The sequence below is a fragment of the Pseudorasbora parva genome, chromosome 1 (genome assembly GCF_024679245.1).
Source record: "Pseudorasbora parva isolate DD20220531a chromosome 1, ASM2467924v1, whole genome shotgun sequence".
NCBI classification, from domain to species: domain Eukaryota; kingdom Metazoa; phylum Chordata; class Actinopteri; order Cypriniformes; family Gobionidae; genus Pseudorasbora; species Pseudorasbora parva.
Window position 1 is genome coordinate 69,045,159 of NC_090172.1, and position 18,034 is coordinate 69,063,192.

The window sequence follows — 18,034 nt, forward strand, 5'->3', positions numbered from 1 at the left end:
GCATATATATATATAATACACACACACACACACACACACACACACACACACACACACACACACACACACACACACACACACACACACACACACACACACACACACACACACACACACACACACACACACACACACACACACACACACACACACACACACACACACAGCGTTTGCTATAGGCAAGCTATGTTTATTAAACATGATGATCATAGGGCGCCCCCTCAGCCACACGTTTAATTACTTATCAACCTGATTATTAGATTGAATTGATGGTGATTATTGATTATTGGTTCAGGCGTTAGGTCAGTGCTCATCTTGTGCGTTCATCAAAAATGAGGCATCTAAACCCGCGGATGCACAGGGACGGAGAAAGAGAAAGGAAGAAAATCGAAAGAAAGCCCAGTATAGATGATAGTCTTCTTATCTCAGTCAAGCTAAATAAATTTACTTAGTATTATCAATATTATCAACTAATATTAATTTTATTCATATTGTCACTAAGCTATCACTTGGTAGTTTTCTACGTATTACTACGTATTGCAAACATAACTTCACTAACAATAATCTACAATAACCTATATGGATGTCATTTAAATATCAAAAGTCCAGTTCGTTATAAATATGGATAACGTATGCATGTTAGTTATGAAAAGTACAAACGCTCTCTACATGGGCGTCAGAAGAACATAAAAAGTGGGGCCTCTGTTTTTTTTTTGTTTTTTTTTACTAGAGTAACGATAGATGCCATATTATTTATATTAAAAACAAATATAATGTAGTTTACTTAAAGATTGATTGGGCCAGACAAAACTCTATCTCGCCTAGGGCAACCAAAGAGCTAGAGCCGGCATTTTTCGCATATTATTATGTTGTAATATTATTATATTATTATATTATACTATATATTTAAATCAATGCAACTTTAGTTTAATTAACATACTAATATAGACTTGATTTTTAGTAGTTTTATTGTGCTTCTGTAATTGTTATTCGTTTTTTTTATACATCTATATAGCTTGTATTGATTTTCATTAATGTTTTAGCTTTAGCACAAACAAGCCAAAGAGAAAATAATGCGTAGACGCTGACGCACTTCAAACCAGAAACAACAGATCAGCCGGTCAGACGTGTGTGTGTTTACACACACACAGTTCATTGGCGAGAACAAAAGCCTGACAGACTCGCGTCCATATAATCAGACATCACAAACTCTGATGAATCCAGACTCTCGTACCTGAGCGGGAGACTTCAGATGCATCCCAGCGAGATCCTGAAACGCAAACTCACAGAAGTCAGAGCATGAACGCAGTCCCACCGGAGGAGTGGAGGAGTGTAGGAGTGTGTGTATGTGTGTGTGTGTGTGAGAGAGAGAGAGAGAGTGAATGTGTGTTGACCTGTGTTTGCTGCTCGGATGCGGAGACACTTGGAGGCTCGTCGCTCTTGTTCTACAGAACCAACCGAGAGAGAGAGAGATGCTGAAACAGACAAACATTTACTGCTGAGCGGCCGAAAGAGCGCCGGCGGATTGTGCTGAGACCTTAAGGAGCTGTGTGTGTGTGTGTATGTGTGCCCTTCTTTATATTACATTGTGGGGACCAAATGTCCCCATCAGGATAGTAAAACCTGACATTACCTACATTGTTGGAACCAGCCAGCGGTCCCCACTTTTCAAAAGACTTATAAATCATACATGATGAGTTTGAGAAAGTAAAAATGCAGAATGTTTGTGTGTGTGTGTGTGTGTGTGTGTGTGTGTGTGTGTGTGTGTGTGTGTGTGTGTGTGTGTGTGTGTGTGTGTGTGTGTGTGTGTGTGTGTATAGATGGAGAGCTCAGACTGTGCTCACACTACCCTGGTGGAGTCGTAGAGGTCGAGCTGCACTTCCTCACCCAGTGCAAATATAACAACATCAGAGAAATATATTTCCCCCAAATCACTCAAATGTTCCCCGAATTCCTGCAAACCAGTGACAGCGACCAACTCTGTTATATCTCAGGAGAAGAAGAGAAATGTCTCCACTTGGCAGCGCAGTATGTGTCCTCCTGCCATATCATGAGGGGCAATGGCTGAACCCTCCTCATTCTCTTCACTGCTCTCTGGAACCCTTCACCCTGTATTTTAACACCTGTTGAGTTATGTCAATATATGTGTACAATATAGCAATGTATCCTTTCTTCCCCTTTTTTTATTGTATTTTGTATTTATCTATCTATACCTGTATAACTTGTTACATGTTTAATACTTTGGCAACATTGTACTGTTACTATCCGACCGTCATGCCAATAAAGCTGAATTGATATATATATATATATATATATATATATATATATATATATATATATATATATATATATATAGAGAGAGAGAGAGAGAGAGAGAGAGAGAGAGAGAGAGAGAGAGAGAGAGAGAGAGAGAGAGAGAGAGAGATATTGTGTGTGTACCTGTACCTGTGAGGAAAACCTGAATGGGTTAAGTTTGTGAATAAATCCCATGATCATTCCAGGATCCTGAAAAAAAGAATAAATAAATACATAACAAAATGTTTAATCATCACACCAATATTATTAGTAATGTTAGATTATTATAGTTCATTAGTGGCAAAAACTAAATAAATGAAAGCAAATTACATGTGTATAAATGTTAGTATAATAAACTAAAATAACCGACAGGTTTGGCTTCAGCCGTTGTGTTTGGCGCTGCCTCGTTTGAACTCACAGGGGTGTCCTAATAAAGAAGAGAGACTTCAGTTCCAAATTAACAAACATTATGGCAGAGTTAAAATTATTTAATCATATTTATAATATTGAAAGTAGAAATTATGAATAGTAAATCATAATTATGAGATAAAAAGTAAAAATTGAAAAAAATATGACAAAAAATTCTACAAAAGTAGAAATTATGAATAAGTGATAATTATGTGACGCAAAGTCAAAATTGACACAAAAGAATGACACTGAGTTGAAATAAGTTAATGATGACCCAAGCCATATTTATAAGATGAAAAGTAGAAAAGATGAATACTAAGTCAAAATTGACAAAATTATGACATAAGTTTTAAATTATTTAATTATGACTTAAGCCATACTTATAAGATGAAAAGTAGAAATGATGAACACTAAGCCAAAATTGACAAAATTATGACATAAGTTTGAAATTATTTAATTATGACTGAAGCCATACTTATAAGATGAAAAGTAGAAATGATGAATACTAAGTCAAATTTGACAAAATTATGACATAAGTTTGAAATTATTTAATTATGACTGAAGCCATACTTATAAGATGAAAAGTAGAAAAGATGAATACTAAGCCAAAATTGACAAAATTATGACATAAGTTTGAAATTATTTAATTATGACTTAAGCAATATTTATAAGATGAAAAGTAGAAAAGATGAATACTAAGCCAAAATTGACAAAATTATGACATAAGTTTGAAATTATTTAATTATGACTTAAGCCATACTTATAAGATGAAAAGTAGAAATGATGAACACTAAGTCAAAATTGACAAAATTATGACATAAGTTTGAAATTATTTAATTATGACTTAAGCCATACTTATAAGATGAAAAGTAGAAATGATGAACACTAAGCCAAACTTGACAAAATTATGACATAAGTTTGAAATTATTTAATTATGACTTAAGCCATATTTATAAGATGAAAAGTAGAAATGATGAATACTAAGTCAAAATTGACAAAATTATGACATAAGTTTGAAATTATTTAATTATGACTTAAGCCATATTTATAAGATGAAAAGTAGAAAAGATGAATACTAAGCCAAAATTGACAAAATTATGACATAAGTTTGAAATTATTTAATTATGACTTAAGCCATATTTATAAGATGAAAAGTAGAAATGATGAATACTAAGCCAAAATTGACAAAATTATGACATAAGTTTGAAATTATTTAATTATGACTTAAGCCATATTTATAAGATGAAAAGTAGAAATAATGAACACTAAGTCAAAATTGACAAAATTATGACATAAGTTTGAAATTATTTAATTATGACTTAAGCCATATTTATAAGATGAAAAGTAGAAATGATGAACACTAAGCCAAAATTGACAAAATTATGACATAAGTTTGAAATTATTTAATTATGACTTAAGCCATATTTATAAGATGAAAAGTAGAAATGATGAACACTAAGCCAAAATTGACAAAATTATGACATAAGTTTGAAATTATTTAATTATGACTTAAGCAATATTTATAAGATGAAAAGTAGAAAAGATGAATACTAAGCCAAAATTGACAAAATTATGACATAAGTTTGAAATTATTTAATTATGACTGAAGCCATATTTATAAGATGAAAAGTAGAAAAGATGAATACTAAGCCAAAATTGACAAAATTATGACAAGTTTGAAATTATTTAATTATGACTTAAGCCATATTTATAAGATGAAAAGTAGAAATGATGAATACTAAGCCAAAATTGACAAAATTATGACATAAGTTTGAAATTATTTAATTATGACTGAAGCCATACTTATAAGATGAAAAGTAGAAATGATGAATACTAAGCCAAAATTGACAAAATTATGACATAAGTTTGAAATTATTTAATTATGACTTAAGCCATATTTATAAGATGAAAAGTAGAAATGATGAATACTAAGCCAAAATTGACAAAATTATGACATAAGTTTGAAATTATTTAATTATGACTTAAGCCATATTTATAAGATGAAAAGTAGAAATGATGAACACTAAGTCAAAATTGACAAAATTATGACATAAGTTTGAAATTATTTAATTATGACTTAAGCCATATTTATAAGATGAAAAGTAGAAAAGATGAATACTAAGCCAAAATTGACAAAATTATGACAAGTTTGAAATTATTTAATTATGACTTAAGCCATATTTATAAGATGAAAAGTAGAAATGATGAATACTAAGCCAAAATTGACAAAATTATGACATAAGTTTGAAATTATTTAATTATGACTTAAGCCATATTTATAAGATGAAAAGTAGAAATGATGAACACTAAGCCAAAATTGACAAAATTATGACATAAGTTTGAAATTATTTAATTATGACTTAAGCCATATTTATAAGATGAAAAGTAGAAATGATGAATACTAAGCCAAAATTGACAAAATTATGACATAAGTTTGAAATTATTTAATTATGACTTAAGCCATATTTATAAGATGAAAAGTAGAAATGATGAACACTAAGCCAAAATTGACAAAATTATGACATAAGTTTGAAATTATTTAATTATGACTTAAGCCATATTTATAAGATGAAAAGTAGAAAAGATGAATACTAAGCCAAAATTGACAAAATTATGACAAGTTTGAAATTATTTAATTATGACTTAAGCCATATTTATAAGATGAAAAGTAGAAATGATGAATACTAAGCCAAAATTGACAAAATTATGACATAAGTTTGAAATTATTTAATTATGACTTAAGCCATATTTATAAGATGAAAAGTAGAAATGATGAACACTAAGCCAAAATTGACAAAATTATGACATAAGTTTGAAATTATTTAATTATGACTTAAGCCATATTTATAAGATGAAAAGTAGAAATGATGAATACTAAGCCAAAATTGACAAAATTATGACATAAGTTTGAAATTATTTAATTATGACTTAAGCCATATTTATAAGATGAAAAGTAGAAATGATGAACACTAAGCCAAAATTGACAAAATTATGACATAAGTTTGAAATTATTTAATTATGACTTAAGCCATATTTATAAGATGAAAAGTAGAAATGATGAATACTAAGCCAAAATTGACAAAATTATGACATAAGTTTGAAATTATTTAATTATGACTTAAGCCATATTTATAAGATGAAAAGTAGAAATGATGAACACTAAGCCAAAATTGACAAAATTATGACATAAGTTTGAAATTATTTAATTATGACTTAAGCCATATTTATAAGATGAAAAGTAGAAATGATGAACACTAAGCCAAAATTGACAAAATTATGACATAAGTTTGAAATTATTTAATTATGACTTAAGCAATATTTATAAGATGAAAAGTAGAAATGATGAACACTAAGCCAAAATTGACAAAATTATGACATAAGTTTGAAATTATTTAATTATGACTTAAGCCATATTTATAAGATGAAGAGCAGAAATGATGAACACTAAGTCAAAATTGACAAAACTATGACATAAGTTTGAAATTATTTAATTATGACTTAAGCCATATTTATAAGATGAAAAGTAGAAATGATGAATACTAAGTCAAAATTGACAAAATTATGACATAAGTTTGAAATTATTTAATTATGACTTAAGCCATATTTATAAGATGAAAAGTAGAAATGATGAACACTAAGTCAAAATTGACAAAATTATGACATAAGTTTGAAATTATTTAATTATGACTGAAGCCATATTTATAAGATGAAAAGTAGAAATGATGAACACTAAGTCAAAATTGACAAAATTATGACATAAGTTTGAAATTATTTAATTATGACTTAAGCCATACTTATAAGATGAAAAGTAGAAATGATGAATACTAAGCCAAAATTGACAAAATTATGACATAAGTTTGAAATTATTTAATTATGACTGAAGCCATACTTATAAGATGAAAAGTAGAAATGATGAATACTAAGCCAAAATTGACAAAATTATGACATAAGTTTGAAATTATTTAATTATGACTTAAGCCATACTTATAAGATGAAAAGTAGAAATGATGAACACTAAGTCAAAATTGACAAAATTATGACATAAGTTTGAAATTATTTAATTATGACTGAAGCCATACTTATAAGATGAAAAGTAGAAAAGATGAATACTAAGTCAAAATTGACAAAATTATGACATAAGTTTGAAATTATTTAATTATGACTTAAGCCATACTTATAAGATGAAAAGTAGAAATGATGAATACTAAGCCAAAATTGACAAAATTATGACATAAGTTTGAAATTATTTAATTATGACTGAAGCCATACTTATAAGATGAAAAGTAGAAATGATGAATACTAAGCCAAAATTGACAAAATTATGACATAAGTTTGAAATTATTTAATTATGACTTAAGCCATACTTATAAGATGAAAAGTAGAAATGATGAACACTAAGTCAAAATTGACAAAATTATGACATAAGTTTGAAATTATTTAATTATGACTGAAGCCATACTTATAAGATGAAAAGTAGAAAAGATGAATACTAAGTCAAAATTGACAAAATTATGACATAAGTTTGAAATTATTTAATTATGACTTAAGCCATACTTATAAGATGAAAAGTAGAAATGATGAACACTAAGTCAAAATTGACAAAATTATGACATAAGTTTGAAATTATTTAATTATGACTGAAGCCATATTTATAAGATGAAAAGTAGAAATGATGAACACTAAGTCAAAATTGACAAAATTATGACATAAGTTTGAAATTATTTAATTATGACTTAAGCCATACTTATAAGATGAAAAGTAGAAATGATGAATACTAAGCCAAAATTGACAAAATTATGACATAAGTTTGAAATTATTTAATTATGACTGAAGCCATACTTATAAGATGAAAAGTAGAAATGATGAACACTAAGCCAAAATTGACAAAATTATGACATAAGTTTGAAATTATTTAATTATGACTTAAGCCATACTTATAAGATGAAAAGTAGAAATGATGAATACTAAGCCAAAATTGACAAAATTATGACATAAGTTTGAAATTATTTAATTATGACTTAAGCCATACTTATAAGATGAAAAGTAGAAATGATGAACACTAAGTCAAAATTGACAAAATTATGACATAAGTTTGAAATTATTTAATTATGACTTAAGCCATATTTATAAGATGAAAAGTAGAAAAGATGAATACTAAGTCAAAATTGACAAAATTATGACATAAGTTTGAAATTATTTAATTATGACTTAAGCCATACTTATAAGATGAAAAGTAGAAATGATGAATACTAAGCCAAAATTGACAAAATTATGACATAAGTTTGAAATTATTTAATTATGACTGAAGCCATACTTATAAGATGAAAAGTAGAAATGATGAATACTAAGCCAAAATTGACAAAATTATGACATAAGTTTGAAATTATTTAATTATGACTTAAGCCATACTTATAAGATGAAAAGTAGAAATGATGAACACTAAGTCAAAATTGACAAAATTATGACATAAGTTTGAAATTATTTAATTATGACTGAAGCCATACTTATAAGATGAAAAGTAGAAATGATGAACACTAAGCCAAAATTGACAAAATTATGACATAAGTTTGAAATTATTTAATTATGACTTAAGCCATATTTATAAGATGAAAAGTAGAAATGATGAATACTAAGCCAAAATTGACAAAATTATGACATAAGTTTTAAATTATTTAATTATGACTTAAGCCATATTTATAAGATGAAAAGTAGAAATGATGAACACTAAGCCAAAATTGACAAAATTATGACATAAGTTAGAAATTATTTCATTATGACTTAAGCCATATTTATAAGATGAAAAGTAGAAATGATGAACACTAAGCCAAAATTGACAAAATTATGACATAAGTTTGAAATTATTTAATTATGACTTAAGCCATATTTATAAGATGAAAAGTAGAAATGATGAACACTAAGCCAAAATTGACAAAATTATGACATAAGTTTGAAATTATTTAATTATGACTTAAGCAATATTTATAAGATGAAAAGTAGAAATGATGAACACTAAGCCAAAATTGACAAAATTATGACATAAGTTTGAAATTATTTAATTATGACTTAAGCCATATTTATAAGATGAAGAGCAGAAATGATGAACACTAAGTCAAAATTGACAAAACTATGACATAAGTTTGAAATTATTTAATTATGACTTAAGCCATATTTATAAGATGAAAAGTAGAAATGATGAATACTAAGTCAAAATTGACAAAATTATGACATAAGTTTGAAATTATTTAATTATGACTTAAGCCATATTTATAAGATGAAAAGTAGAAATGATGAACACTAAGTCAAAATTGACAAAATTATGACATAAGTTTGAAATTATTTAATTATGACTGAAGCCATATTTATAAGATGAAAAGTAGAAATGATGAACACTAAGTCAAAATTGACAAAATTATGACATAAGTTTGAAATTATTTAATTATGACTTAAGCCATACTTATAAGATGAAAAGTAGAAATGATGAACACTAAGTCAAAATTGACAAAATTATGACATAAGTTTGAAATTATTTAATTATGACTTAAGCCATACTTATAAGATGAAAAGTAGAAATGATGAACACTAAGCCAAACTTGACAAAATTATGACATAAGTTTGAAATTATTTAATTATGACTTAAGCCATATTTATAAGATGAAAAGTAGAAATGATGAATACTAAGTCAAAATTGACAAAATTATGACATAAGTTTGAAATTATTTAATTATGACTTAAGCCATATTTATAAGATGAAAAGTAGAAAAGATGAAAACTAAGCCAAAATTGACAAAATTATGACATAAGTTTGAAATTATTTAATTATGACTTAAGCCATATTTATAAGATGAAAAGTAGAAATGATGAATACTAAGCCAAAATTGACAAAATTATGACATAAGTTTGAAATTATTTAATTATGACTTAAGCCATATTTATAAGATGAAAAGTAGAAATGATGAACACTAAGCCAAAATTGACAAAATTATGACATAAGTTTGAAATTATTTAATTATGACTTAAGCCATATTTATAAGATGAAGAGCAGAAATGATGAACACTAAGCCAAAATTGACAAAATTATGACATAAGTTTGAAATTATTTAATTATGACTTAAGCCATATTTATAATATGAAGAGCAGAAATGATGAACACTAAGCCAAAATTGACAAAATTATGACATAAGTTTTAAATTATTTAATTATGACTTAAGCCATATTTATAAGATGAAAAGTAGAAATGATGAATACTAAGTCAAAATTGACAAAATTATGACATAAGTTTGAAATTATTTAATTATGACTTAAGCCATATTTATAAGATGAAAAGTAGAAATGATGAACACTAAGTCAAAATTGACAAAATTATGACATAAGTTTGAAATTATTTAATTATGACTGAAGCCATACTTATAAGATGAAAAGTAGAAATGATGAACACTAAGCCAAAATTGACAAAATTATGACATAAGTTTGAAATTATTTAATTATGACTTAAGCCATACTTATAAGATGAAAAGTAGAAATGATGAACACTAAGCCAAAATTGACAAAATTATGACATAAGTTTGAAATTATTTTATTATGACTTAAGCCATACTTATAAGATGAAAAGTAGAAATGATGAATACTAAGCCAAAATTGACAAAATTATGACATAAGTTTGAAATTATTTAATTATGACTTAAGCCATACTTATAAGATGAAAAGTAGAAATGATGAACACTAAGTCAAAATTGACAAAATTATGACATAAGTTTGAAATTATTTAATTATGACTTAAGCCATACTTATAAGATGAAAAGTAGAAATGATGAACACTAAGCCAAACTTGACAAAATTATGACATAAGTTTGAAATTATTTAATTATGACTTAAGCCATATTTATAAGATGAAAAGTAGAAATGATGAATACTAAGTCAAAATTGACAAAATTATGACATAAGTTTGAAATTATTTAATTATGACTTAAGCCATATTTATAAGATGAAAAGTAGAAAAGATGAATACTAAGCCAAAATTGACAAAATTATGACATAAGTTTGAAATTATTTAATTATGACTTAAGCCATATTTATAAGATGAAAAGTAGAAATGATGAATACTAAGCCAAAATTGACAAAATTATGACATAAGTTTGAAATTATTTAATTATGACTTAAGCAATATTTATAAGATGAAAAGTAGAAATGATGAACACTAAGTCAAAATTGACAAAATTATGACATAAGTTTGAAATTATTTAATTATGACTTAAGCCATATTTATAAGATGAAAAGTAGAAATGATGAATACTAAGCCAAAATTGACAAAATTATGACATAAGTTTGAAATTATTTAATTATGACTTAAACCATATTTATAAGATGAAAAGTAGAAATAATGAACACTAAGTCAAAATTGACAAAATTATGACATAAGTTTGAAATTATTTAATTATGACTTAAGCCATATTTATAAGATGAAAAGTAGAAATGATGAACACTAAGCCAAAATTGACAAAATTATGACATAAGTTTGAAATTATTTAATTATGACTTAAGCCATATTTATAAGATGAAAAGTAGAAATGATGAACACTAAGCCAAAATTGACAAAATTATGACATAAGTTTGAAATTATTTAATTATGACTTAAGCAATATTTATAAGATGAAAAGTAGAAATGATGAACACTAAGCCAAAATTGACAAAATTATGACATAAGTTTGAAATTATTTAATTATGACTTAAGCCATATTTATAAGTTGAAAAGTAGAAAAGATGAATACTAAGCCAAAATTGACAAAATTATGACATAAGTTTGAAATTATTTAATTATGACTTAAGCCATATTTATAAGATGAAAAGTAGAAATGATGAACACTAAGCCAAAATTGACAAAATTATGACATAAGTTTGAAATTATTTAATTATGACTTAAGACATATTTATAAGATGAAAAGTAGAAATGATGAACACTAAGCCAAAATTGACAAAATTATGACATAAGTTTGAAATTATTTAATTATGACTTAAGCCATATTTATAAGATGAAAAGTAGAAATGATGAACACTAAGTCAAAATTGACAAAATTATGACATAAGTTTGAAATTATTTAATTATGACTTAAGCCATATTTATAAGATGAAAAGTAGAAATGATGAATAGTAAGTCAAAATTGACAAAATTATGACATAAGTTTGAAATTATTTAATTATGACTTAAGCCATATTTATAAGATGAAAAGTAGAAATAATGAACACTAAGTCAAAATTGACAAAATTATGACATAAGTTTGAAATTATTTAATTATGACTGAAGCCATACTTATAAGATGAAAAGTAGAAATGATGAACACTAAGCCAAAATTGACAAAATTATGACATAAGTTTGAAATTATTTAATTATGACTTAAGCCATACTTATAAGATGAAAAGTAGAAATGATGAATACTAAGCCAAAATTGACAAAATTATGACATAAGTTTGAAATTATTTAATTATGACTTAAGCCATACTTATAAGATGAAAAGTAGAAATGATGAACACTAAGCCAAACTTGACAAAATTATGACATAAGTTTGAAATTATTTAATTATGACTTAAGCCATATTTATAAGATGAAAAGTAGAAATGATGAATACTAAGTCAAAATTGACAAAATTATGACATAAGTTTGAAATTATTTAATTATGACTGAAAGCCATACTTATAAGATGAAAGGTAGAAATGATGAATACTAAGCCAAAATTGACAAAATTATGACATAAGTTTGAAATTATTTAATTATGACTTAAGCCATATTTATAAGATGAAAAGTAGAAAAGATGAATACTAAGCCAAAATTGACAAAATTATGACAAGTTTGAAATTATTTAATTATGACTTAAGCCATATTTATAAGATGAAAAGTAGAAATGATGAATACTAAGCCAAAATTGACAAAATTATGACATAAGTTTGAAATTATTTAATTATGACTGAAGCCATACTTATAAAATGAAAAGTAGAAATGATGAATACTAAGCCAAAATTGACAAAATTATGACATAAGTTTGAAATTATTTAATTATGACTTAAGCCATATTTATAAGATGAAAAGTAGAAATGATGAATACTAAGCCAAAATTGACAAAATTATGACATAAGTTTGAAATTATTTAATTATGACTTAAGCCATATTTATAAGATGAAAAGTAGAAATGATGAACACTAAGTCAAAATTGACAAAATTATGACATAAGTTTGAAATTATTTAATTATGACTTAAGCCATATTTATAAGATGAAAAGTAGAAAAGATGAATACTAAGTCAAAATTGACAAAATTATGACATAAGTTTGAAATTATTTAATTATGACTTAAGCCATATTTATAAGATGAAAAGTAGAAATGATGAACACTAAGCCAAAATTGACAAAATTATGACAAGTTTGAAATTATTTAATTATGACTTAAGCCATATTTATAAGATGAAAAGTAGAAATGATGAATACTAAGCCAAAATTGACAAAATTATGACATAAGTTTGAAATTATTTAATTATGACTGAAGCCATACTTATAAGATGAAAAGTAGAAATGATGAACACTAAGCCAAAATTGACAAAATTATGACATAAGTTTGAAATTATTTAATTATGACTTAAGCCATATTTATAAGATGAAAAGTAGAAATGATGAACACTAAGTCAAAATTGACAAAATTATGACATAAGTTTGAAATTATTTAATTATGACTTAAGCCATATTTATAAGATGAAAAGTAGAAAAGATGAATACTAAGTCAAAATTGACAAAATTATGACATAAGTTTGAAATTATTTAATTATGACTTAAGCCATATTTATAAGATGAAAAGTAGAAATGATGAACACTAAGCCAAAATTGACAAAATTATGACAAGTTTGAAATTATTTACTTATGACTTAAGCCATATTTATAAGATGAAAAGTAGAAATGATGAATACTAAGCCAAAATTGACAAAATTATGACATAAGTTTGAAATTATTTAATTATGACTGAAGCCATATTTATAAGATGAAAAGTAGAAATGATGAATACTAAGTCAAAATTGACAAAATTATGACATAAGTTTGAAATTATTTAATTATGACTTAAGCCATATTTATAAGATGAAAAGTAGAAAAGATGAATACTAAGCCAAAATTGACAAAATTATGACATAAGTTTGAAATTATTTAATTATGACTTAAGCCATTTTTATAAGATGAAAAGTAGAAATGATGAATACTAAGCCAAAATTGACAAAATTATGACATAAGTTTGAAATTATTTAATTATGACTTAAGCCATATTTATAAGATGAAAAGTAGAAATGATGAACACTAAGCCAAAATTGACAAAATTATGACATAAGTTTGAAATTATTTAATTATGACTTAAGCCATATTTATAAGATGAAGAGCAGAAATGATGAACACTAAGCCAAAATTGACAAAATTATGACATAAGTTTGAAATTATTTAATTATGACTTAATTATGAACTCCTTTGTACCCCTGTCTATTATAGCCTTAAATAAGCATTAAGGTTACCTCTGAGATGTATTTTAAATTTTAGAACTGTAGTTTAAAGGGCAATGTGCAGTTGGTTGTTTGATTGTAGTTTGTATATGTATTGCAGATATTGTGTGCGTGTGTGTAAAGTGCGTGTGTACAAGTGACATTCATGCATTTATTTATTTACGTATTTATTATTATTTATTTTTTTATACAGCAGACAGTGTTTTTGTATGTGTCCAAGACAAATTTCCTTCGGGATAATAAAAGGTCAATCAATCAATCAATCAATCAATGACTTAAGCCATATTTATAATATGAAGAGCAGAAATGATGAACACTAAGCCAAAATTGACAAAATTATGACATAAGTTTTAAATTATTTAATTATGACTTAAGCCATATTTATAAGATGAAAAGTAGAAATGATGAATACTAAGTCAAAATTGACAAAATTATGACATAAGTTTGAAATTATTTAATTATGACTTAAGCCATATTTATAAGATGAAAAGTAGAAATGATGAACACTAAGTCAAAATTGACAAAATTATGACATAAGTTTGAAATTATTTAATTATGACTGAAGCCATACTTATAAGATGAAAAGTAGAAATGATGAACACTAAGCCAAAATTGACAAAATTATGACATAAGTTTGAAATTATTTAATTATGACTTAAGCCATACTTATAAGATGAAAAGTAGAAATGATGAACACTAAGCCAAAATTGACAAAATTATGACATAATTTTGAAATTATTTTATTATGACTTAAGCCATACTTATAAGATGAAAAGTAGAAATGATGAATACTAAGCCAAAATTGACAAAATTATGACATAAGTTTGAAATTATTTAATTATGACTTAAGCCATACTTATAAGATGAAAAGTAGAAATGATGAACACTAAGTCAAAATTGACAAAATTATGACATAAGTTTGAAATTATTTAATTATGACTTAAGCCATACTTATAAGATGAAAAGTAGAAATGATGAACACTAAGCCAAACTTGACAAAATTATGACATAAGTTTGAAATTATTTAATTATGACTTAAGCCATATTTATAAGATGAAAAGTAGAAATGATGAATACTAAGTCAAAATTGACAAAATTATGACATAAGTTTGAAATTATTTAATTATGACTTAAGCCATATTTATAAGATGAAAAGTAGAAAAGATGAATACTAAGCCAAAATTGACAAAATTATGACATAAGTTTGAAATTATTTAATTATGACTTAAGCCATATTTATAAGATGAAAAGTAGAAATGATGAATACTAAGCCAAAATTGACAAAATTATGACATAAGTTTGAAATTATTTAATTATGACTTAAGCCATATTTATAAGATGAAAAGTAGAAATAATGAACACTAAGTCAAAATTGACAAAATTATGACATAAGTTTGAAATTATTTAATTATGACTTAAGCCATATTTATAAGATGAAAAGTAGAAATGATGAACACTAAGCCAAAATTGACAAAATTATGACATAAGTTTGAAATTATTTAATTATGACTTAAGCCATATTTATAAGATGAAAAGTAGAAATGATGAACACTAAGCCAAAATTGACAAAATTATGACATAAGTTTGAAATTATTTAATTATGACTTAAGCAATATTTATAAGATGAAAAGTAGAAATGATGAACACTAAGCCAAAATTGACAAAATTATGACATAAGTTTGAAATTATTTAATTATGACTTAAGCCATATTTATAAGTTGAAAAGTAGAAAAGATGAATACTAAGCCAAAATTTACAAAATTATGACATAAGTTTGAAATTATTTAATTATGACTTAAGCCATATTTATAAGATGAAAAGTAGAAATGATGAACACTAAGCCAAAATTGACAAAATTATGACATAAGTTTGAAATTATTTAATTATGACTTAAGCAATATTTATAAGATGAAAAGTAGAAATGATGAACACTAAGCCAAAATTGACAAAATTATGACATAAGTTTGAAATTATTTAATTATGACTTAAGACATATTTATAAGATGAAAAGTAGAAATGATGAACACTAAGCCAAAATTGACAAAATTATGACATAAGTTTGAAATTATTTAATTATGACTTAAGCCATATTTATAAGATGAAAAGTAGAAATGATGAACACTAAGTCAAAATTGACAAAATTATGACATAAGTTTGAAATTATTTAATTATGACTTAAGCCATATTTATAAGATGAAAAGTAGAAATGATGAATAGTAAGTCAAAATTGACAAAATTATGACATAAGTTTGAAATTATTTAATTATGACTTAAGCCATATTTATAAGATGAAAAGTAGAAATAATGAACACTAAGTCAAAATTGACAAAATTATGACATAAGTTTGAAATTATTTAATTATGACTGAAGCCATACTTATAAGATGAAAAGTAGAAATGATGAATACTAAGCCAAAATTGACAAAATTATGACATAAGTTTGAAATTATTTAATTATGACTTAAGCCATACTTATAAGATGAAAAGTAGAAATGATGAACACTAAGCCAAACTTGACAAAATTATGACATAAGTTTGAAATTATTTAATTATGACTTAAGCCATATTTATAAGATGAAAAGTAGAAAAGATGAATACTAAGTCAAAATTGACAAAATTATGACATAAGTTCGAAATTATTTAATTATGACTTAAGCCATTTTTATAAGATGAAAAGTAGAAATGATGAACACTAAGCCAAAATTGACAAAATTATGACATAAGTTTGAAATTATTTAATTATGACTTAAGCCATATTTATAAGATGAAAAGTAGAAATGATGAACACTAAGCCAAAATTGACAAAATTATGACATAAGTTTGAAATTATTTAATTATGACTTAAGCCATATTTATAAGATGAAAAGTAGAAATGATGAACACTAAGCCAAAATTGACAAAATTATGACATAAGTTTGAAATTATTTAATTATGACTTAAGCCATATTTATAAGATGAAAAGTAGAAATGATGAACACTAAGCCAAAATTGACAAAATTATGACATAAGTTTGAAATTATTTAATTATGACTTAAGCCATACTTATAAGATGAAAAGTAGAAATGATGAACACTAAGCCAAAATTGACAAAATTATGACATAAGTTTGAAATTATTTAATTATGACTTAAGCCATACTTATAAGATGAAAAGTAGAAATGATGAATACTAAGCCAAAATTGACAAAATTATGACATAAGTTTGAAATTATTTAATTATGACTTAAGCCATACTTATAAGATGAAAAGTAGAAATGATGAACACTAAGTCAAAATTGACAAAATTATGACATAAGTTTGAAATTATTTAATTATGACTTAAGCCATACTTATAAGATGAAAAGTAGAAATGATGAACACTAAGCCAAACTTGACAAAATTATGACATAAGTTTGAAATTATTTAATTATGACTTAAGCCATATTTATAAGATGAAAAGTAGAAATGATGAATACTAAGCCAAAATTGACAAAATTATGACATAAGTTTGAAATTATTTAATTATGACTTAAGCCATATTTATAAGATGAAAAGTAGAAATGATGAATACTAAGCCAAAATTGACAAAATTATGACATAAGTTTGAAATTATTTAATTATGACTTAAGCCATATTTATAAGATGAAAAGTAGAAATGATGAACACTAAGCCAAAATTGACAAAATTATGACATAAGTTTGAAATTATTTAATTATGACTTAAGCCATATTTATAAGATGAAAAGTAGAAATGATGAATACTAAGCCAAAATTGACAAAATTATGACATAAGTTTGAAATTATTTAATTATGACTTAAGCCATATTTATAAGAT

At 25.3% G+C, this 18,034-nt stretch overlaps 1 protein-coding gene across 3 annotated transcripts in view; it reads right to left on the bottom strand.

Annotated features, from left to right (window-relative positions):
- The window catches only part of apold1b (apolipoprotein L domain containing 1b), a 60,576-nt gene that overhangs the window by 16,804 nt on the left and 25,738 nt on the right, over positions 1-18,034 (bottom strand). For 2 of the 3 annotated variants that reach the window (XM_067447616.1, XM_067447615.1), the window contains exons 1-4: positions 2,666-2,760; positions 2,446-2,505; positions 1,395-1,445; positions 1,235-1,270 (exon numbers count right to left, since the gene is read on the bottom strand). Coding sequence is in view for 2 of the 3 variants with exons in the window: in XM_067447615.1 (XP_067303716.1) it covers positions 1,235-1,270; positions 1,395-1,445; positions 2,446-2,496 (138 nt within the window). In the remaining variant the exon portion in view is untranslated. Of the gene's footprint in view, positions 1-1,234; positions 1,271-1,394; positions 1,446-2,445; positions 2,506-2,665; positions 2,761-18,034 lie in introns of those variants that run through there. The other variant, XM_067447614.1, reaches the window with a different exon arrangement.